Below are 24,234 nucleotides of genomic sequence, written 5' to 3'. Positions count from 1 at the left end.
AAGGGGATCACCCCAAATTTGTTTCCAGTGTTTCAAGATACATTGCAGTGGTGACACCTGTGAAACCCCTTTTTAGTTTTTGTTTCCCATTACAATCAATTATCATTTAGGAGCTCCTAGAAGGGACTCTAACCCTTCCCTGTTCCCACCTTAGGTACCTTTAAACCCAACCCTGCAAAGGTTTTGCTGGGACTAACGGGCAGGTTAACAGTTAACACCTTTAAAGTAAATAATGCCTTTATCTTACCAGGGGTCTTGCTTCGATTTTCTTTGGGCTGGGGCTTGAAGGTTCTCCCTGAGAATCCCTTGATGCTGGCTGGTGGTCCTGTGATCCCTTGGATCTGTTGAAATTCAGGAATATGTTCCACCTGGGTTGCCAAAACTGTTACCAAAAATTTGGTAAAATAAAAAACAAAAACTCTTTAACACCAATGTAGCATTAAAAAGCAGGTATTCTTTACTTGTCTGGATACACAAGGCGATATCTCCTCCAAAAATCATGCTTTAGCAGCAGTGACATTCAGAAGAGAGGCAATGAGAATCTCTGAGATGGTGATCATAAACTCATCAAATGGTTTAGGCTGAAAGGGACATTAAAGATCATCTCATTCCAATCCTCCTGCCATGGGCAAGGGCCCCTTCCCCTAGACCAGGATGCCCAAAGCTCCATCCACCCTGGCCTTAAACACTCCCAGGGATGGGGGCAGCCACAGCTTCTTTGGGCAACCTGTCCCAGTGCCTCACCACCTTCACAGGAAACAATTTCTTCCTAATATCTAATCTAAACCTGCCCTCTGTCAGTTTGAAGCCACCAGCACATTGTTGAGGCTGGGTTCTGGGGGCCTGTCCACCCCCCAGATTCTGCCAGCAACAAGCCCAGATAGTCAGGCTTTCCCAGGGGTAACCCTTGGAGCATGGGCAGAGGCTTTAGGGTGATCATCTCTTTTAGCAGCGATTTCTGCTCTGTGATCAGCTCTGTTCAGCCTAGCCAGCTCCGTTCAGGGGTTACCCCAGCCAACGCAGACAAGAGACTGGAAGACCATATAGCGTTCCGCAGAGAGTCTTTTAATGCAGGCTTCAGCAAAGGGGGCCAGTGATGGTCTAACCACTGATCTGGGCAAAAGCTGGGGTTTTTATAGGGAAGGGGGGAATTGGGAAGGGGAATGGTCTGAGAGGGGATAAGGTGACCAATAGTTAACAGGGAGATAACATGGGGTCCTGAGGCAGGAAGGAGTCCACAGCTTAGTCACAGTGACTAGGCAGTTTTATCTTATCTTAGGGGGTTGATCTCCAGGGAAGATGCCTGTCGGAGGACTGGGCCTCCTCCACAGCACATGAATCAAAGCCTCTGAGCACTTCCACTTCATGTTTCTCTGTGTGCCTATCTACTTTATTAAATAAAGAAATATCTGTTACCCATTTGGGGGCTTTCTGGCAGTCAGTGATATTTGCCAAGAAATGTTCAACTGAACTGTCATGTTAGGAAAAGTCTTCCTGGGCTATTAATTTAAGTTCAGCTGACAAATCTTATTTTGCCTTGTGAGGTGGAAACTCCTCCTTTGGGTACCTGGCAGCACATGGGTTTCCTTCCCTTGCAAACCCTGATCAGATGTTGCCCCAAGGGTCTTGGCTTTTAGAAAAACTGAACATATGGTCTCTGCCCCTCTATTTGCTTGCATCTTTTCCAAGTACTGTAAGCAGCCAGTAGAAGGTTTTCTGGGACTTATTTTAATTTCCTCTCTCTGTGGTCTCTTCATCTATCTGGGGGTATAATCAGATCTGTATGTTTGCACACCTTTGAAATTGGGTGTTACTGCTTTCTCCTCCTCTGCCCTGCATACTTAGAGAAGGGGATGGAGCTTTCAGCACTGTTTATTCAATACCATTTTAAATCATAGTCATGAGCATGCTTTTGGTGGGGAAAATGCAGTGGCTGGAAATGGAAGCGGGCCCATTTTTGTTTGGCTCACTCCAGCTAAAGGACCTGCAGACCCCAGCACCCCATGCCCCGCCATTTTCCCCCATTTCCCATCCTTCCAGGATGTTTTTACAGGACAAGAGGCTGAGGAGAGACATCAGCGCTGCTCCTGGGGGATGGTGCTGAACTGACAGCTCTGTGATGCAGCTGAGACCAGTGGAGCCAGGGCTGGGCAGCTTTCGGTTCACCATGGGACCAGTTCTTCCCCCACTTCAGGGTGGCAAAGTGACCTGGAGCAATGGCACTGATTTCAACTGAGTCTGGCCAAGCCAAGAGGGAGTCCAGCTGAGCCAAAAAGGAGCCCAGTGAGGTGGTAGGAAGAGGCAGTGAGGTGGCAGAACCAACCCCCACACATACCCCCAGCGTGGCAGACTGGTGGTAGTGGCAGTGCAGGAACTTGCTGACAAACTGAACTCAGCAGGGAGAGACACTCACTGCCATCGCCACTGCCACTGCCACTGCCGCAGAGACAGAGCAGGAAAACCTCCACTGTAGGTCTGGAGCTGCTTCAGGCAGCACCAGCACACCTCATCTGCCATTGCAATCGCTTCATAAGCCCCCATCATCTTGTCTTTGTTTCAGAGGCCACATGGGCTGCCTGGGAATGGCAGACATATTTTCTTTGTTTCAAGGGGGCCACATGACACCTTGCTTTTGTTGGTTAAACCATTCCCTCTTTTGCACAGTTTTCTTTTCTATTGTTGTGTTTGTTACTATTTTATTTTAGCAAAATTGTGGCTCTACCCTTTTTTAACCTCTCATAGTTTAGGTTTTAGGTTTTTTCTTCCCTCCACTCTTGTGAGGGAGGGAAGGGGCTTATGCAGTCTTAACCTTTTCCTCACTGTAAAACCCCTAAATTTTTGCTGTCCAGTGTGGGGTATGAGAGAGAAGTTAGTCACAATTTAAATCGAGGCATTCGTGTGTTGGAATATAGAACCCCCTGGTCATTGTGTCACTTGGTCTATTCAAGTGGGTATGGCACCTAGACATGTATATATTCCTGTATCTGCTCCTCATGACAAGATTTGTCAAAGTAGGGAGGAGGATCAGGGTTGCTCTGGTAGTGTGTACAGTGTGACATTCTTTCATGACATTATAAAATCAAAGGAAACGAGGATCATTTCGTATGTGTATTTGATGTTGTTTGCTTGTCCTGGTCTGGCCTGCTACTTCTGTAAGTTTATTAATAATCATACCCAGCCTGTGGGGGGAACAGGAGAGGATGATTTTCCCCAGCCTTTCACCTCTTTCTTCCCCTTCAGGTCTGCCACAACAGTTTTTTAGAACATTGAATTCCCTCTGGATGCTAAGGAAAGCATCATTTTGTCGCTAACTCTGCTATGTCTCCTCTGTTACAGTCTGCATTGTGTTTAGAGACAATCCAAAGATTTCTAGGGAAACTGTCCAGAGACCTGCCCCAGGGGTGGATAGCCATGAGTGTGGGAGGATATGAGCAAGTATTTGGAGGGCTTGTCTGCTCCAGTGGTTTGGAAGTTTACCCCTGAACAACTACAGGACCCTGTTAAACACATTAAATGTATGAAGGGAAAATGATGTGGCAGCTCCAGAGAGGGGCAGCTTACTGCAGCATTCTGGGCACTGGCCACTGTCTACTAGATACTGCTCGTAATGGTACAGCACCTTCCAGGGGAAGGGAAGGAAAAGAAATCAACAGGCACCATGGCCACACAAACGGTCAACCCAACCAGACAGACAGCCCAAGCCAGTAGCAGTCACTTCTGTTCAGAAGAGGAAATTCAAAACCAAATCAGTTTGCTTAGTGAGTGATGAAGGGGAGGCATGACCATCTGTCCTGGGGTGACTTTATGATGCTTGTATCCCCAACTGCCTTGTTTATGTTATATATTAAGTTCTGCACCTTTAGGACTGGATCTGAGAGCGAAGGGGGAGTGTCACACTATATTAGGAATGTCAAGAACCACGACACAACTCTCTTGTGAGTTAAACGGGAGAGCAAGGTTTATTACCTCAGATTTTCTTTTATAGACCGATATGCGAAAGTACAGAAAGGTAAAACTCTTATTGGTCAGTGAAATAACACATCACCATCATTGGTCAGTGGTGTACACCACCCCTGACCTTCTCTTGCAAGAAAACAAGAAACTGACAAACAACACCTGCAAGGCTGTCTTCTATTTCTGAGGATTGTTTTGATTCTTCTTTATGATTTCCCAGGCTGCTTTCTCAGGCGAGTCTGAGAAAATTATGTGGCCTGCTTTTCCACAGGCACTGTGCTCCTTGCTTGTTGCTCACATTTAGCATCAATAGGGGGGGAAGAAGAAGTGCGCAGTTTGTGTTCAGAAAGAGCCTTCACTGCCCCGCATCCTGCTCCTGGACTGTGGTGTCTGCAGCACAGACAGGCAACGGGACAGAGCTTCTTTTTTGCTTTTAGTTAGTTTTTAGCTAGCTGAGGGAGAGAAGTTCCCTGGACTTTTTTCCTTTTTCTTGGATCTGTTCAAACCTGCTCTGGACTGAAAAAAACCAGCCAAACCCCGGGAGCTCACGCCTGTGGCCCACCAGGGCCTGGGCCTCTGCACTTTCCAGCGCCGGAGGGACTGATAAGAACCTGAGCAAGCCGAGCTACACTATATGAAAAGTACATTTTCTAGATTTGCTATCTCATCGAACAGCAAGAGGTTTTATTGTTTAATATTGTTCAATTTCTGTTAAATAAACAGTTTTTTCCACTTTTCTCTAAGGAAATCTTTTTCCCAAACCAGTTGGGGGAGGGGCCTCTTGAATTTGCTTTTCTGGGGAGACCCCCATTTGGGTTTCTCTCCCAAATTTGCCCTAAACCAGGACACCATCACAACCAGCAAAAGAGACAAAGCCAGATATAATCATGCAATCCATCTCACTGGGTGAGCTGCATGAGCTGCAGAAAGAGTTTACCCACCAGACAGATGAGTCCATACTGACCTGGCTGCTCCACCTCTGTAATGTCACAGCTGAAGACATGAACCTAGATGATAGTGAAGCCAGGCAATTAGGATGCCTGTCCTGGGATGTGTTTATTGACAAGGGGATCTGTCTTGGTTTGAAAAGACAGGTGTCTGCTAAGGAAGGCAGGAGTCTCCCTTGAAATGGAAAATGTAAACCCCTTCCCTCCAAATTATTATAATTTTGAAATTAAGGGGCTCTCAGGCAAAGATATAGGAATAGGAATAACCGTTCTTTACTAGGAAAATTAATATAAAAATGCAGTAGTACAAAAAAACACTGACAGAGTCAGAATACAACCTGACACCTTGTTGGTCAGGGTATTGGTAGCAGCCTGATTAAAGGGTGGTTGCAGTCCTCCTGGAGTGACAGTTGTGGTTCTGTTGAAGCAATGATCCTGTAGAAGGGTGTAGTTTTCCTCTGAAGATCTAGTGGTGGTGTAGATGGGTCTGGTCTTCCTCTGGGAATCCAGCCAAAAAAGGATGTCATGGTTTTCCAAATCTCAGATTTTTATCCAGGTAGGAATGCTTGGCTCCTCCCCCTGGGTGGAGCATCTCACAAGGGGATGATGTAATTTTATCAGTCATGCAGTGAGACTCAATGGCCCATTAACAGAAGATATCTCCCTGGATGGAGGATGGAAGAGAGAAAGAACACTGCCACACCTGGTTTTAACAGCTGGCTTCTTAACAGAGGGTATTCCCCCCCCCCCCCCCCCCCGAGTTATGGGGGAGGGGTCTTGGAAAAGATAAAGAACACTGCTCCACCTGGTTCTAACAGATGGTGATAGAATACATACTTCTGGTCTTGCACTACAACCTAAGACGGGATCGGGAAAAAAAACAAGAAAATCTCAGCCTCTGGGGGTGACTCGTATTGAGCGTCAGGGAAAGATACTTTTGCAGGTATATTGGGTTTCATTGGCCTGGTTTTTGGTAGCTGGGGGACTACAGGGGTGACTCCTGTGAGAAGCTGCTAGAAGCATCCTCAGTGTCCAGCAGACCCAGTCCCTGGTGGCTTCAAAGATGGATGTGCCTCTGGTCAAGGCTGGGCCAATTAGAAATGGTGGTAACGCCTCTGTGATAACATATTTAAGAAGAAATCAAAACAAAAATTGGTGACACAGTTTTAATTTCAGCCAAAGAAAAGAAGAGTGAGAATATGTGAGAAGAAAAGCTATGCAGACACCAAAGTCAGTGAAGAAGGAGAGGGAGGAGATGCTCCAGGTGCCAGAGCTGAGATTCCTCTGCAGACCATGGTGAAACAGGCTGTCCCCCTGCAGCCTGTGGAGGTCCACAGGAATGCAGAGATCCACCTGCAGCCCATGGAGGAGACCCATGCTGTCGCCCTGAAAATTAAAACTTCTGATCTTGTTTTCATAGTTTCTAGCCACTTTCCCAGGAAAGTAACTATAAACAGATGTTTATACATTCCTTCTAAGAAACATCTTTTGATGAACGTTTTGCACGACCAGTGTGATTGGGAAGGTGGTAACCTAACTATCCAATCCCTGGTCGTTGTCAAGAATCTATAAATACTGGAGTCAGAAAAATAAAAGTCTCTTTTTTCCCTATCATACATTGAACTGTGTCCATGTGAATCATTCCGTGTCCTATAGCGATACCACGCCAGACCAGGTGGATGCCTGGGAGGAGGCTGTGACACCATGGGAGACCTATGGAAGGAGAGGCCCTGTTCCCAGCTTGTCCTTGAATGACTTCACCCTGTGGAAGTGATCCATGTTGCAGCAGTTTGAGGGATACTGTTGCCTGTAGGATGGACTCATGTTGCAGCAGTTTGCAGAGAGCTGCTGCTTATAAGATGGACTCATATTGGAGAAGTTCATGGAGAACTGTCTCTCATGGGAGGGACCCCATGGTGCAGCAGGGGAATGACTCCTCTCCCTGATCAGCAGGAGAAACCACGAGTGATGAACTGACCATAACCCCCATTCCCTGTCTCCCTGCGCTGCTGGGGTAGGAGGTAGAGATGGGAAGGAGGGAGACATGGGGGTAAGGGGTTTTTAAGGTTTCATTTTACTTCTTATTATCCTGCTTTGATTTTGTTAGCAATAAATTCACTTACTATCTATACGTTGAGCCTGTTCTGCCCATGATGATGTTTGGTGAGGGATATTTCCAGGTCCTTATCACAACCCATGAACCCTTTCTTAAATTTTCTCTCCTCTGTCCATCTGTGGAGGGGAGTAAGTGAGTGGCTTTGGTGGATGCCTGGCATCCAGCCAGCATCAACCCATGACAGCAGGGAAGACCAAGACCTCTATGAGCAGCAAGGCCAGTGGACCACCATGGAGGAAGGTATCCGGTGCCTGAGAGAAATAGCTGAGATGGAGATAACTTTTTCAGATGATGAGTAATTCCCTAAAAGTCCAGATTGTTTCCAGTGTGCATCACATATGTGGATGAAATTCGTATGACTTGTGCCGAGCATATATTCCTGCTACTTAGCACCCCTGCAATGGAAGGGGGGAGAAGACACCTTGGGTTCTTTGGCCACCAAACTCTGAAGATACTATCGCCCTGTTAAAGGCCCATGTCATGGCAATCGAAACAGAACTGGACAAGCATATCCAGAAATTGGAAGAGAAAATTGAAGAGGGCCATCAGAAACTCAGAGAGTAGCTTAGGGAGGGAATGTTCCATGTCTCACCAGTACAGACCAGAGCCCCTGCTATTAGGAGCAGGCATCCCCCAGATGGGAAGAAAGAAGGTACACACCACGAGGTAATCTGTGGTTTTACATGCATGACCATGGAGAAGATATGAAGAGATGAGATGGAAAACCCACCTCTGCCACACCAGCACAGTTACTGGAGTTGAGAGGAAGAACAACTGCCACAAGAAACTCGTCAAGGATAAATGCTGCTCTGGTCTCTCATGGGCAAACCCCTAGGTAGAATAGAAGAGATGATGCTGTGTCCAATCCACTGGAAGGGGCCTCCAGGTCATTCATACAGGGAGGAAGCAACAGGCACTGTGAACAGAACTAGAGGGGCCCTGCCTCTGGCCAGGTAGAGGCAAGGGATAATCAGATCTATTGGACTGTGTGGATCTGATGGCCTGTCACATCAGACCCACAGGAGTATAAGGCTTCAGTTGACACTAGTGCACAGTGTGCCCTAATGTTCTATCAAGATATGTAGGGACAGAATCTATCTCCATTTCTGGGGTGACAGGGGGATCCCACCAGCTGACTGTACTGGAAGCTAAAGTGAGCCTGACTGGGAAAGAGTGGCAAAAACATCCCATTGTGACTGGCCCAGAATCCCCATGCATCTTTGGCATAGATTACCTCAGGAGGGTGTATTTCAAAGACCCGAAAGGGTACTGCTGGGATTTGGGGATCGCTGCTCTGGAGACAGAAGAAACAAGACAGCTGAATACTTTGCCTGGTCTCTCAGAGGACCCTTCTGCTGTGGGACTGCTTAGGGTCAAAGAAGAACAGGTATTGATTGCCACTGTAACAGTGCACCGTTGCCAATACCACACAAACTGAGACTCCATGATTTCCATCCATAAGATGATCTGTAAACTGGAGAGCCAGGGAGTGGTCAGCAAGACTTGTTCACCCTTTAATAGTCCTATATGGCCAGTGCGTAAATCCAGTGAAGAGTGGAGGCAAACAGTGGGTTATCATGGCCTGAATGATGTCACACCACTGAGTGCTGCTGTGCCAGACATGCTGGAACTTCAGTACGAACTAGAGTCCAAGGCAGCAAAGTGGTGCTACCATCAACATTGTTAATGCATTTTTTTCCATTTTTTTTAGCAGCAGAGTGCAGGCCACAGTTTGCTTTCACCTGGAGGGCCATCCAGTACACCTGGAACTGACTGTCCCAGGGGTGGAAACACAACCCAACCATCTGCCATGGAAAAGGGTAAGGCTCCAGAACACTTGCAGTCCATTGATGACATCACCATATGGGAAAACAGAGCAGAGGAAGTTTTTGAGAAAGAAGATAATCCAAATCCTCCCGGCAGCTGGTTTTGCCGTAAAGCAAAGTAAGGTCAAAGGACCTGCCCAAGAAATTCAGTTCTTAGGAGTAAAATTGGAAAGATAAACGTTGTCAGATTCCAGTGGATGTGATTAACAAAATAGCAGCTATGTCCCCATTGACCAGCAAGAAGGAAACAGACTTTCCTAGGTGCTGTGGGTTTTTGGAAGATGCACATCCCAGAGTAAAGTAATATTTTTAAGCCTTCTCTATCTTGTGACCCGGAAAAAAAAAATATTTTAAACATGGCCATGAACAGCAACAAGGTTTTGAACAGATTGAACAGCAGATTGCTCATGTACTAGCCCTTGGGCCAGTCAGGACAAGACAGGATATGAGGAACATGCTTTACACTGCAGCCGGGAAGAATGGTCCTTCCTGGAGCCTCTGGCAAAAAGTACCTGGGGAGACTCGAGTATGACCCCTGGGATTCTGGAGTTGGGGGTAAAAAGGATCTGAGGCCAGCTACACCCCAACTGAGAAAGAGATCCTAGCAGCTGATGAAGGGATTCAAGCTGCTTTAAAAGTGATTGGCACTGAAGCACAGTTCCTCCTGGCACTCTGACTGCCAATGCTGGGCTGGATGTTCAAAGGGAAGGTTCCTTCCATGCATCATGCCACTGGTGCTTCATGGGTTAAGTGGATGGCTCTGATGACACAGCAAGCTCAGATAGGAAATCCTGATTGCCCTGGGATCTTGAAGATCATCGTGAACTGGCCTAAAGGTGAAAATTTTGGACTATATTTAGAAGAGGAGGAAGAGAAGGTGAGAGGTGCTAAGGAGGCCCCAGCATATAATCAACTACCAGAAGATGAAAAGAGACACTCTTCACTACAGCTCCTGACGTATTGGAGGGATACATTGAAAATTAAAAGCTGCTCTACATAGTCCCACACGACAAGTCACAGAAGCTATTGAGGGACAAGGTGGATTAAGTCAGGTTACAGAGCTGAAAGACATCCATCTGGCTTTATATATGGCTGAAAGAGAGAGATGGCCAACAGTCTACTTCTACACTGACTCCTGGATAATAGCAAGCACCTTGTGGGGATGGGTGGACCAATGGAAGAAGGCCAATTGGCAGCACAGAGGAAAACCCATCTTGGCTTCTGAAATGTGGCAAGAGATCGCTGCCTGGGTGTATCGTGCCAGTTGTGGGTGGGGAGACAAACATCCATGACTCTTGCTCCAGGTGCTCATGAGACAAAACAGCCTCGTTTATTATTCAGAACTCACTTAAATACCCAATTCAAATATCCCAGGCTAGACAGCCATTGGCTGATATCTCTCTCCCTGCCCAGCTTCCTGGACAGTGGTGTGCTTACTTCTCAGCTTGGATGGGTCTGTCTGAGGGTCCCCTGTAACTTATCCGGGGACATGTTCAGGCATGAACTAGGCTAGCCGAATTGGATTTGTGTTATGGTCAGATTTACTTTGTCCAGTCCAGGCCAGCTGTACTGTGACAATGCTGTGACACCTGGGTAAAGAAGATGACTGCAAAAGTACATCATGTATGTGCTCACATACCTAAGATTTGGGCTAACAAAGAGCATCACAACAACAGACAGATCAAGCTGCCAAGATTAAAGTGTCTCAGGTAGCCCTGGACTGGCAATATAAGGATGAGTTATTTCTGTCTCAGTGGGCTCATGACGCCTCAGGTCATCAGGGAAGAGATGTAACATACAGATGGGCTCATGACCAAGGGGTGGACTTAACCATGGAACCTATCTCCCAGTTTATTCATAACTGTGAAATGTGCTGCAATCAAGCAGGCCAAGCGGGTAAAGCCTCTGTGGTGTGGGGGGGACAATAGTCAAAATATAAATATGGGGAGGCCTGTCAGATTGGTTACATCACACTCCTGCAAACCTGCCAAGGCAAATGTTACGTGCTTACGATATTGGAAGCCATCACTGGATGGCTGGAGACACACCCTGTGCCTCACACCACTGCCCAGAACACCATCTTGGGTCTTGAAAAGCAAGTCCTGTGGCTTCACAGCACCCCAGATAGAATTGAATTGAACAATTGGACTAATTTCAAAAACAACCTCATAGACACCTGGGCCTGAAAGCGTGGTATTGAATAGGTATATCATATTCCCTGTCATGCACCAGCCTCTAGGAAAGTTAAACAGCAGAATGGACTGTTAAAAACCACATTGAAAGCAATGGGTGGAAGAACCTTAAAATATTGGGATGTGCATTTAGCCAAGGCCACCTGGTTAGTTAACACCTGAGGTTCTACCAATTGAGCTGTCCCTGCTCATTCAGGACCCTTATGTACCACAGAGAAAAAGTCCCTGTGGTGCAAATGAGAAATAGGAAAAACAGTTTGGATTAGTCCTGCCTCAGGCAAAGACAAACTTATCTGTGGGATTGTTTTTGCTCAAGGACCTGGTTGCACTTGGTGGGTAATGCAGGGATATGGGGAAACACAATGTGTACCTCAAGGGGATTTGATTTTTGGGTGAGAACTGTCTGTAATGTTGAATTGTATATGTAATACTGGTTGTTGAATGACACTCCCACTGTATATCGTAAATACCCTGGCAAATGAATTTGGACTACTCAAGTTACACTAGTCACAGACTAAAATGAACTCAAGAAATATCTTGGGGGAACTGTCATTGATCACTTAATAACTGTGTTTGTATAGTTATTTGTATGCATATGTGTATGCTTTTGAAAGCTATAAAATCTGGGCATGAGTTGCATGGTATAGAATAAGGGGTGTCAGTGTCCTGGGTACAGAGATGAGGGGGTGGAGCTTTCAGTGGTGTTTATTCAATACCATTTTACATCATAGCCATGGGCATGTGTCAGGGTTTGACACTGGCTAGAAGCCAAGCACCCACGAAAAACCATTCACTCATTCTCTTCTTCTATAGTTGAGAAGAGGAGGGGGAAAGAACAACCAAAAGGGCTCATGAGTTAAGGATTGGGAAGAAGCACTCTAAGGGCAAAACAGGCTCAAAACTTAAAAGGTATAGAGAAAAAAATATTAACAGAATTAAAAGAGGATAATGAGAACTAAAATAAACCTTTAGAATACCTCTCCCCCTCTCCAGCCCTTCTTTCCTTTCTACCAACAACAAAAGGAGACAAAACACGGGGGTTTTAGTCAGTTTGTCACTTCTAATAAATCTTTTTTTCAGTTTGCTTAGGGAGAAGAGTCTCTTTTGCTATGCCATGGGGTCTTTCCCACTGGAGATGGTTCTCTGTGAACTTTTCCAGCATGGTTCTAATTTTCACAAGTAGCAGTCCCACCTGACCTGCTGCAACGTAAGTCCCTTCTATGGGCAAACAGTCTTCCCACAACTGTTTTCATGGGTCATTAGTTTGTGGGGTGTAGTCTTTTAAAGATGAGTTATTCTACTCTAAAAGCTAAGGTCCTCTTTATCTCAGCAAGGGTCTTCTCTTTCTGTTCAAGTTTCTCACTGTATTGCAGCTTTTAAGCATCCATGCACTCCAGCGTGAATACTCTTTTTCACAGGCTGCAGGTGAACTCTGCATCCCCCTCATGCACTTCATTGTCAGGCCGTAAATAACAAGGGATGGGACCACCAAAGCTATTAAGATGATTTATTGCTCAAATATATCACATAAGGCATGAGTCTCAAAGGCATGAGGTTTTGAGGAGCAACAAGTCAGCCATAGCTCAAAGGTAGTCACAAGTTTCCTTGTTACACAGCAATATATAACATTTTGGTCCAATGGACAGTTGACATGGAGTTTGTTTCTACTTAATCACCTATTGTAGGAAAACATTCTAACAGAGCAAAAGCATGATATTTTAGTAAAAGCCTGTCTGCACAACCCAGCTTTCAATCCAGGCAACAATTCTAAGGGCAGTGTCCTTGAAGCTCTCCTGGAACACCAAGAATAAAGAAAAACAATGGCATTGTGTATAAGGAAAAGAATGTTAAACAACATGTATTAACCAATAGTAACTTGTTAAGCCAGGCAAACCCTGTAGGACACTATAAAAGTGTGCTAAAAATAGAAATAAACAACGCTCGCTATACCTCTATGAGGACTCAGTGAATAGTCTGAGTGATTTCCATTAACCTATCACCTTTGCTAAGTTCTGCTGCACTGTGTCTGCTTTTCACCCTGTAGACTATTAGGTCACATATGCACATGCTTCTTATTATAACCTCTAGATTCTTAACTTACTCTATAAAATCACACTATTACAGTTAAAAACCCTTCACCATCTTACTCAATACAATTTCTTACTTTCTTCAGGCATATTCTTACTTGCAACTACAGGAACATAAGTTTATAATTTCTCTGCTTAATATCTGTGTACCTTTATCATTACATTAACCCAAGCTTCTTCCAAGGCTATAAATCAAACAGTTCAGTATCTGTAGAAGTTTCTATTTTTCCATTTCCCACACATCATGAATTACAGAGAAACAGTTTGTTGTGTTATAGTCCTCACCATGGCTTTCAGAAGGATTTAATGGACTGGTGATAGTGGCAGTGCAGGAACCTGGTATTGAACTGAACTCAGCAGAGAAAGACACTCACTGCCACCTCCACCACCGCAGTTGCAGAGAGAGCAGGAAAACCTCCACTGCAGATCTGGAGCTGCTCCAAGCAGCACCAGCACCCCCAATCCCCCACTGGAATTGCTCCATAAGCCCCCGACATCTTTTTTTTGTTCCAGGAGGGCCACATGACACTGTTGCCTTTTTCCAAATCTGGAAATGAAACTCGAGATAATTTCAGTAAGGAGCTAATATAAGAGTGGATCTTTATTTGAAGGCCTTCAGGGGCAGTTATAGAAAGATATCCACTAAAGCCCACCTCCACAGGGGTGAGTACACTTCTATGTTTTAGGAAATTAACATAACTGATAAAAAGCACCAATTAGGAGGACAAGTGGTGATGCAATTCCCCCCCAGGTCAAGCCCCTTCTCTGGACTGCCCCCCTTGGCACTAGCTATACTTTGTCCATGAAAATGTATCTCGAAGAGTTGTCTTTGGCCTTGGTTCCCAGGAAGAACCAAGATAGTATAGGGGCTTTTTACCCTCCAGGGCTTGGAGCTCTGGAATTTGTTTTGTCTTTCTGACTAGGGAAAGGCCATGGAAAAGTACTGGGAAAACTAGCCACTAATACAATAGGCTACAAAGCTACAAATAAATGTGCAAAGAATACAGAGAACATAGAAAAAAAGGCAAACCCCAAAACGGCATTAACACCTTGCTTTTGTTGGTTAAGCCACTCCCTCTTTTATACAGTTTTCTTTTTTTTATTGTTGTGCTTATTAATATTTTATTTTAGTAAAATTGTATCTCTAACCTTTTTTAACCTCTTGTAGTTTAATTTTTGTTTTTTTTCTTCTCTCCACTGTCATGAGGGAGGGAAGATGTAAGGGTTCATTCAGTCTTATATTTTGCTCACTGTAAAACTCTTACATCCTCTCATCTTTCAAGAGATATCTACTCAAACTAGATATACATAATATATTCACCTCCTCTCAAATTTCCTGCTTGACTACCAATTCTTCCCTTGTGCAATACAGATGAGTGAGTGGTTCCCAAAGAGCAGGTAGTGTCATCTGCTTCAGGGCTGCCCAGCATCCCCCAGGTTACTGCTAAAGAGACAGTAGAGGTAATTGTCTTTTTTTGTTCCCTAAAAAAACATTTTAAAAAATAGAAGTTATCTTTTTCAATTGAAATCTTATTTTTAATTGATTTTTTAAATAATTTATTTACTGTAAAATAAATTATTTGGTCTGGTTTGTGTTTTTCATGCAAGTATTATTTAATATGTCCCAACACAGCTTCACTATTTGGGGTTAAGAACCTTCTTAGTATTTAGAGAGGACAGACTGAGGAACTGGATATCACTGAGGGACTGTAATAAAAAAAACACTGCTGTATATGGGACTTGAGAAAAACAGAGGGTTTTTTTTACAAGTCTTTGTCATAATGTTAGAGTAGATGTGTGAAGCAGCACGGCCAGAAACTGGTGGGTTTATTGTTTTTTATTTCATTGACTGGTTTCCCCTATGAAAAATATTAAAATTTTCCTTGGTGTGTGATATTTATGTCCAGCCTATAGGCTTCATTTGTCACAGTATCATTGAGTTTGATTTATTTGCATTAGATGGTCTTGTTTCTTTGTTTCAAAGGGGTTTAGGCACAGTCTAACTCAGCACTGTTGTAAAATAACAGCTGGAAATCCTAATTACATTGAATGTTCTTGATTCAACAATCAGACTTGGTTCACATCTGTGTGATAACATCATCACTGTAGCTATTGAGACTGGATAAATCTGGTAGTCAACCTGTATCAGGTGATAAACAGAAAGTTGGATAACTTAATCTAAAAAGATTTTTCATTTTCAGTGTTTCAGTCCTTTTTTTTTGTTCACTTAGGAAATTCTTTTTTCAGTTGATTTTTGAGTTATGTACATTGTTAAACATTGGGTATATTTTCATTTTCCCCATCTATAGGTCATTTGGATCCAGGCTTCCTTGCAGGTGACAAAATATCTTTAAGCAGTGCCCAGATCAATGAAGAAATTAATATTGCTTCTTCTGATAGTGAAGTGGAAATTGTTGGAGTTCAAGAACATGCCAGGTATGAATTCCTTTTTCTTGTTCTAATGATGCATGGAAAGACTCCACAACTTGCAAAAGTTGTAAAGTAGATATGTATTTATTCAGCGCTGGGCACATGTGGGATAGCTCCTCAAAGACATGCACATCTTCCACAACATTTATCCCTCTATTTATTCCCTGAAATGTTACATATGTATTAAGTTTCACAATATGCCTATACATATTCATTTCCCAGCCCCGCTTAGTCTTGCTTCATATTATAATGAACAATGTCCTTCTTCACTTGCGCAATGCCTTCTGGTGGTCATACAGTGGTCATAAAAAGAGTCTTCCTCAGAGCTGAACTTTTCACCTTGCCTCCTTGTGCATGCTCCCCGGTCTCTTGGTCACAGTTCAAACTGCAAGACTGGTTTTGGCTGGTTTAGGGGTCCTCCTTATTACAATAGCTTTGCAAACCTTGCATCCTCTCATCCTGCTTTTGCAAGCAGCTTCTTCCTTATCAGAATAGCCTTGCATTCTCTCATCCTGCTTTTGCAAGCACAGTAAATATTAAGCAATATACATTGTCTAGTCAGCTACTCCTAATTAACTCCTAACCCCCTTGCCTCACTAATATTTATTTCATTTTATCAGAATATTGCCAAAATTAATAAAGAAAAAAAATGCTGACTTTCACTGCTGTAGTTATCCATCCATGACTGATGCCCAAAAGGTAGCAGATGTTGCACTCATTTTTTCTATTCCACTGGTCACAGTGATATCAGAATGTATTTTTCTTTAGAGCACTACCAACTTGATAAGTATTCTTATTAAGCTTGTGATTCGATATCAAACATTAACAGGCTAAAGATATGAAGTATTAAAGTACCAAATATTGAGATACCAAATGTATAGATATCAGGAATTCATATTTTAAAGGCATAGTGTGAATATGCAAATAATAAAACTAAAATATTTATATAGGTTCTTGTTTCTTTTCAAAATATTAGCTTTAAGCATTTAATCAGCTTCCACTTTGATTAATCAGTAGTTGTAAAAATGCTATTAACTTTTCAATAGCTTATATCTTAACCCCTTTAGATTGAAAATCATGTCTTTATGAATCTTGGTTTTATTTCAAGACACAAGAGAGTTCAAATCCCCAAAGTAGAGGAGGGTAAGGAAACCAGAGGTTTCTCTGAAGCTCAGATAGAAAGCTGTCCAGCTGTGCTTCAGGTGTTATTCTTACTAGGCATTTTTTTTATGTTACTCTTAATCTTTAGTCTATGATCTTTCCTTATCTTAAGATATTACAAAGCAATTGAACAAGATTGACATTTGCATATATTATGGAGTGTTAATCTGGTAGAATAAAAAGAAGTTAAAACAGTATACAGACAAGCTCCCTCTAAAACCAGTCTGCTGCCTGGTGGATGTGGTGGATGCTTGGAGTCAGAAAAGGCGAGGCATAAAGCAGAGCTGTTCCTTGTTGTCCCTTCACTACATCTTTCTTGGTGAAAGGAAGAGGGAAGGTGTGTAGGACCCAGTTTCCCAGGAAGGAAATTGTACAGATAGTGTGGGCACAGTCCAGTGTTGTTGAATATGAAAAAAGGAAATTTTACGGTCCCGAAGGAAGAGATTTAGTCTTTGCTTTTACAGTAATGAAAGTCTTTGCATGGCTAACTGTTGCAGCTGGGGTGGTGGTCAAGTGCCATGACTTTCCCAGAAAAGCGTCTCTAGATGGACGTCCTGGAGGCACAGGCATGTCTACAGCCACTTCTGCTGTTTCAGCTCTGAGCCCTGAAAAGGCTGAGTGAATGCAGCTCTTCAGGTAACATGGAAGGAAAGAGACATAGCCTTCATATAGAATTCCTCAGGGGGCTTTATTCAGCTCTCTTAAAAACGAGATTCACTTAATAAATTATAAAAAGAATTTAATATAAATAAAAGACAATTAGGAGACATAAGAAATAAAGCAAAGGGTTAAAACGGCCGGGTGCCCTGGCGCCTTGCCAGGAACACACCTGGTATCTTAGGGATACCCCTTTTATCCCATCCTTGCTATGAGGGGTTAATGCATATTCAAGCATGTCCCCTCCCTGGTTCTGCCTTCTTGGATCATGCTCTTCACAGTTTTATTTTCTGCTGGTCAACATATATTTTTTGCTGGTCATCATTATTCTTGCTGGTCAGCATTATTCTGGAGTTTGGTTTCCTTTCTTTTTGCAAATGGTCAGGGCAGATAACAGTCCGGGGCCGTCATCCTTCCCCTGAGGACAGCTGGGTTTCATATCTTCCGCTGATAACAGTTTGGCCTCTATTGTTCTCTTGATAAGAGCTTGGGCCCCACTGTCCTTGCCCTCTGGGGTTTCCTTGCCTTGTACCTAGGAAATTCTTTTAAGCTTAAGACTTGTTAGCAAGAAAAAAGTACATACATAGCTAAAAAGTATTTAACATATAATATTCATCTGCGAAAGCCAATATCACAATACAAATTTATAACAAGCTCCTTCCTCAGAGGGGTCCAGTGACAAAAGCTGGGAAGTCAGAACAAACAGGGGTTTATATCAACTGGGGTTTCCAGGGCAGAACAAAGGGGAAGAACCAATGGGATACATAGAATTTGCATGGGGTACAGAAAACTTGTAACTCGGGTTTCTCCATCGGGGGCGTGTGGCAAGCCGGAGACTAAAGGCTTTCTCTCCAGGGAAGATTGGTTACACTGGTGGCTGAATCCCTGGCCACTACAGCTAACTCTTTTGGAAGATACTAATTCCTTAGGAAGTACCTCTCCTGACTGTTTATCCAGCAGACTCAGGACTTGGAGCATCTTTGCGCCAATAATAAGCAGTGTGGACTTGTCTTCCAGTACTATTTTGTGTAAATCTGTCTAGCACTATGTATGCACAACCCTTCTGTTTGAGGTTCCCTATTCAAAAACTTTCCATGCTGCTTGCCTCAATAATATTTACTGTGTACAAGAATGGAAATGTGAAGTAAATGCAGAATTGCCATTTAAAATCAGTTTTAGTAGATGTGGACTAAAATAATTTCAGCAAAGGCAGACTTAAAGCACACTTTTTCATGTAACCATCTATCATCTCCCACAGACTAGTTTTTAGTGGCTCTGTTGAATACTCATGTGTTTCAGTTGTTCAAATCCTATTTAGAATTGTATTTCTCTTGCAGGTCTAGGCTTGCAGTTATGAAGTATTGATGGGCTTCTTTCAGGGTTCTCTTTTGGAAAAGGTTTAGGTTTTTGATCAGTATTTTTACATGCTTAGTTAGTATGGTGTTTGGATTCTATTTTCTTGCTCACACTGTTTTTTATCATGCTCCATATTCCATTTCATTATTGGACTGGTGTGAGTCATGACACCCTCGAGTTTGTCCATCATTTGTAGTTTTTCAGATTATTAATGTATTGGTGCAGTTTTTCATAATTAGAATATTACTTGGCATCTACTTAAGACAGCAAGATTTTTTTTTAGTTTGTGTAATTTTTCTAGTTATGTTTAAAAATATTTCTTAAAAGAAAAAAATCAGATACATTTGTAAGAGTTCCAGTCTCTTACTGCTAATTCTTTGTAGATACATACTTTAAGTATGTATTTTTAAGACTGAAGAAGTAATGAAAAAGTCATTCTAAACATCAAAACATCACATCCAAAACTAAATAGTATATCTGAGAAGGCAATGAGACATTTATATTCAGAGAAGTTAAAGCTCAGAGAATGAAATTTTTCACTCTATTTCATGAAAATCTAATGAGAACCAGGAGAGATGAGCATAACCTAAGTAGTTCTGGAGAAAATAAATTGCATGATCTCAAATTAAAATAAATAAAAAAATAAATAAAATGTAAACGTCAGGGATATTTGAGCAACACATAAAATTTGGGTTCCTGAAATACAGTACATGCACATTCACAAAGAAATGGGAAAAGCTTACCCCAGCAGCCAAAACATCTATTTATGTGTGCAGCCACCATCAGTGCTTATAAGAGGCAAACCAATTTTTGGAGAACTAGGTATCAAGTTTTCCTAGTGTTTGTTTAAGACTTAGAGGTGGAAATGATCATCTTAAAGACTCCAGTAAATTCTTGTCATCACTTCATCATATAACAAAATGGGTCTTTCATTGTCTTGGGTTTTTTTACTAATTATTATTAGCTTGTACTTCAATCATAGCATATCTACTATGAATGTAATAGGCAAAAATACTGTGCAAATAAGTAGATATGTACCTTGCTTCAACAAGGCACTTGAGTGTGTGTTTATCTTTAAATCTATGATTTAGTCTCATTGACTACCATCACTGAAAGATTCATTGATGTGCTGAAGTCAGGCTGTACTGTTATCAGTGAGCATTTCTCAGCATGATTGTAATTTTTAGTTAAGAAGACCAAAAGAAATATCAAATGTAATGGCTGTAATAATGTAATTGACAAGCTTTCTTTTTTAATTATTGTAATGAAAAAATCATTATCTCCTTATTTTAACATGGATTTGATTTCATACAGAAAGATAGCTTTTCTTTGTCTCATCCAGCCTCACATAAAATTTTCTCTTTTTAAGTCCAGTGGGTAAAAGTGCTAGCAGGAAACTATAGTTCTCAATAATGTGTGGTATTACACATGATGGGGCAGACTTCTTCAAGATCTTTGGGATCCATGCACATATTTTGTAAGGAATATCACTTTATACTCACTGGCAGAATTAATTTCTTAAAAATAATTTAATAACCACCAAGTTTAAATTAGTCTCATCTTTGTTTACTGGGTATTTAAGATGTCATGGACTCTACACATGGAAAATCCATGAGGACATTTTAGAGACGGGCATGTTAATAAGATGCCTAAGTGATAAAACACTGCAGCTAAGAATGTTGCTCCTGAATTCAATAGTAGCTTTAATCCTTTGTGGTTTTTGCCTTGCTACAGGTATGTGATTCCCAGGGGAGGTGTGATTCAGAGTGTGTCTTCTTGGAAGCATGGCTCAGGCTCACAATGCATTAACACTCAGCAAACACAATCATGGACAGCAGTGACTCCCCAGCAGAGCTGGTCTTCACCCCCAGAAGTAGTAGACCTCACTTTGGATGAGGATCCAAGACGCAAATATCTACTGTAATGCAGTGTCCCTTTGTTTCTGTCCCCACTCCTTCTCCCCTGTGTGGCACAGAAGTTCATTGTTAAAGCTTCCGCTTCAGAAGCTCCTTTTTTGTCATTACAAAATTCAAACTCATGATCTTTGTAATTTCCATAAGAATGTAGTATGATTTCAATATAATTTAAAATGGTTTTGCCTTCTCAAAGAAGGATTCCTCTCAGAATTAAAACCTAATAGCACCAAATTTAAAACACATCTACAGTTACTAACGTGTGTGTAATCTGAAAAAATAACTGTGTGCACTTATGTCCACCCATCCTTTCTCACCTCCAACTTCAGAACATTTTTAATTTATCAGTATATTGAGTTTGTTAGTAGAAGTTAATGTTTTGCTGTGTGAGCATCAGTGATTTTGAGAAATGCTGTGTCCTCACTGATTTCAGTGGAACTGAGGGTATTTAATACTTCTGAAAATTGGGCCAAGAGTATTTTTACCCAAGCTGATTTGGTTATTTTACCAGCAGGAGGGACTGTCTTTAATGCAAATGGCCCATAACATATGCACTGAACAGCTTTTATTTTAAGCATCTTTATTTTCAATATAATTTATAGCTTACACTTCATTTCTGAGTATTCTATCTATTTGACTACTGTTTCACTGATCATTTCCCATGTCTTGTTATGGTTTAAAATAGTAATATTAGTGACTTAGTAGCAGATGATTATGGCAAAAGCACAGGAAAAAGAAAAGTAATAAAAAGGCCCAGCATCCCTCTCTTTTTTAAATAGAGCTGAATTTTTTGGCCTAAATCTGAGTCTGCCTGGAGTAGGAGAGAAACAAAACATTTTGCTCACAGTGCTCATTTCTACTGTTATTTATTTGCTTCATTCACCATCTCAAAAAAAAACCCAACCCCAAACAAATTCCAAAATCCTAGCCTGGCAAAGCACTTTAGCAGCTGTGTAGCATTCAGCAGGGACAGTTTGCTGAAACTGGATGGATCATTCAAGTGCTTAAAACTCTGTCCCAAAAGGTGTTGCAGGATCAGAACTTAAGGTTGTGACTTTTTAAATTATTGTTATTTTAAATAGATCTGTACTATTTTCCTGGCTTTAGGTCATGTTTCTTATACTAGTTTTGGAATTGTTTTTTTAGGTATGCTTCAGGAAACATTTTCTACCAGAATATTTACTGAAATCAGCGGAACTACTTACTTTAGCAGGCTGTAGTTTCTGTAGTGTATATGGAAATTCCTGCCACTCACCTGTCATTTTGAGCCTTTCTCAAGGCAAAACCCAAAGATTAGATATTACAAGATTATATTCACTTTAAATGTCTATTGTGCAATTAAAACATTCCTTTGTATTCCAGATGTTTCTAGTGGGAATTTTGTACAGCTCTATCATCAGATTTTCTGCTATTTGAGGCTAAACAGGTAGTAATGAGGACATGGGAAGTTCTGTTTTCTTTTTGTGTTGACTGGTTTCTAAATTTTATTTGGCTGCCAATAATTTTATCTTCAGGCAAAAAAAAAATCAAACAGTACAGACTGCACTTTAAAGAACAATTAGGTAAGGGATTGATATTCCAATTTCAAGCTTTCTAAAACATTGAATATAAGTATATTACATGGCCAGAAAAATGCATGTGGCGTTTCTAATGACCGATTTCTTTCTCTGGGGGAAGGAAACAGAGAGGGAGGGGAGTGTGGATGGAGCCTATTCACACTGCAGTAGGGAAAAGCCCTGTGCTATTTGGGCACTATAATCAGTAGTGGCTGTTGATCTTTTCTCCTTGTATTTTAATCATGCAACTCAGCCATTGTTTTAGTGGGCTAGCACACATTTTGTAACAGTAACTTTGAAACAGTGACATACTGTGGCTGCTTTTTCCTGTTTTACAAAGTCTTTTGAACATCAGTTGTGAAGAAAGTTGCAGAGACCCATTTGTAGTTCTTCTATGAAAAATGCAGACTAATTCTCTTGTTTTTCAGTTTGTATATGATATGACTTCCATGTATATATATAAACAACTGCATCCTAACCAAGCTTACTCCAATTGTGCACTGTGTTTGTTTAAAAAAATTAATGTATTGCAGTCTGATGCAGGTTTTCTTTTATTTAAAACACTGCATATTTTTTCTTAACGAATTTGAAAGGGTGATGAGTAATCTGAAAACTGCAATCAGTAGATAGCTAGGAAGTGGTTTGGTTTAAATTTTTAAATTTTTTTTTTAATAAGAGCAAAAGGTGCCTGTGTGATTTTGCTCTTCTCAGCAGGAAAGAAATGATAGCTATTGTATGGCTAAGAACCAATACACTTGGGCCTGATCCAGAACCTATTGTAGTTGATGCGGGGCTTTCCATGAAATTTAGTATGCATTGGCTGAAGCTCTTCAGGGTTTAGCAGTTCCTGAATTACTGGACTGTGAACTTGGAATCTTCTATAGTGAAAACAAATAATTGCTTAGAATATAAATGCTTAAAATGTGCAACTCTAGTTAAAAATTCTAGATTGTTCTCAACAGTCATTATTTAGTTCCCATTTTCCATCTAGTATTTAATGGTCTTTGAAGAAAAAATAATAATAAAACAGAGTGATATATATATATATATATATATATTTTTTTTTTTTTTTTGGTGCAAGATAAGACCTGTTTTTTGAAACAAGTTTGTAGCATAAAGTTAAACTATTTTAAGACAAAATAAAATAGTGTATTATTTAAATAATATAAATTTGTTTGGGATTTCTTTCCACTTTCATCAATCTGCTTTGTCACATCTCCAAATTAAAGCCCTAAGGTCTGGGTTACAGCTGTCCAAATTCAGCACTGTTACCCACTGTAATGTGTTTAATGTTGCGCATTCAGAATGCAAAAGTGATTTCCTGACTGCAAAAGCTTGCTTTTATCTGTCAAACAAGGGCAGGACCATCACTTCTCCCTGTAACACTGGTGGGGGATGCCTGGGGATGTGCAGGTACCAGTAACAAGCAGCTGCTGCCCATCACAGAACCATACAATGGTTTGGGTTGAAAGGGGCCTTAAAGACAGTTGGCAGGGACACCTTCCACTAGACTGGGTGGCTTCAAGGCCCATCCAACCTGGCCTTCAACACTGCCAGGGATGAGGCAGCCACAGCTTCTCTGGGCAACCTGTGCCAGTGCCTCACCACCCTCACAGTAAAAATTTCTGTCTAAGATCTAATAAAAACCTGCCCTCTGTCAGTTTGATGTCATTCCCCCTTGTCCTATCCCTCCATGCTCTTGTCCAAAGTCTCTCTCCAGCTCTCTTGTATCCCCTTTAGGTACTGGAAAGTGCCCTAAGGTCTTCCCAGATCCACCTTATCCAGGCTGAACAACCACAACTCTCTCAGCCTGTCTCCATAGCAGAGGTGCTCCAGCCCTCTGAGAGTCTTTGTGACCTCCTCTGGACTTGCACCAACAGATCCACATCCTCCTTATGTTGGGAGACCATTGTGCTCTGCAGGATCCCTTCTAGGCATGTGGTTTCTGCACAGCCTCCATCTCCCCACACACGGCAGACCTTCAGGCATCTGAGCAACCTTCATACCAGTATTTCTCTGACTGTATCCCCATGTCCAAT

General features: G+C 41.9%; 1 protein-coding gene across 1 annotated transcript in view; it reads left to right on the top strand.

The window, feature by feature from the left end:
- Positions 1 to 23,217, top strand: part of LOC148183306 (protein ARK2N-like) — a 119,617-nt gene extending 96,400 nt beyond the window's left edge. The window contains exons 4-5 of the mRNA XM_088061530.1: positions 15,432 to 15,558; positions 20,461 to 23,217. Coding sequence (XP_087917656.1) covers positions 15,432 to 15,558; positions 20,461 to 20,650 — 317 coding nt within the window. The 3' untranslated portion in view covers positions 20,651 to 23,217. The remainder of the gene's footprint in view (positions 1 to 15,431; positions 15,559 to 20,460) is intronic.
- The last annotated feature ends 1,017 nt before the right edge of the window (positions 23,218 to 24,234 follow it).

Source organism: Pseudopodoces humilis, chromosome 12, assembly GCF_049639895.1.
Source record: "Pseudopodoces humilis isolate 2021_Gansu_Grassland_sample_001 chromosome 12, ASM4963989v1, whole genome shotgun sequence".
NCBI classification, from domain to species: Eukaryota; Metazoa; Chordata; class Aves; order Passeriformes; family Paridae; genus Pseudopodoces; species Pseudopodoces humilis.
Note: the sequence above shows the minus strand (reverse complement) of the source record. Positions and strands in the feature narration are given on the sequence as shown.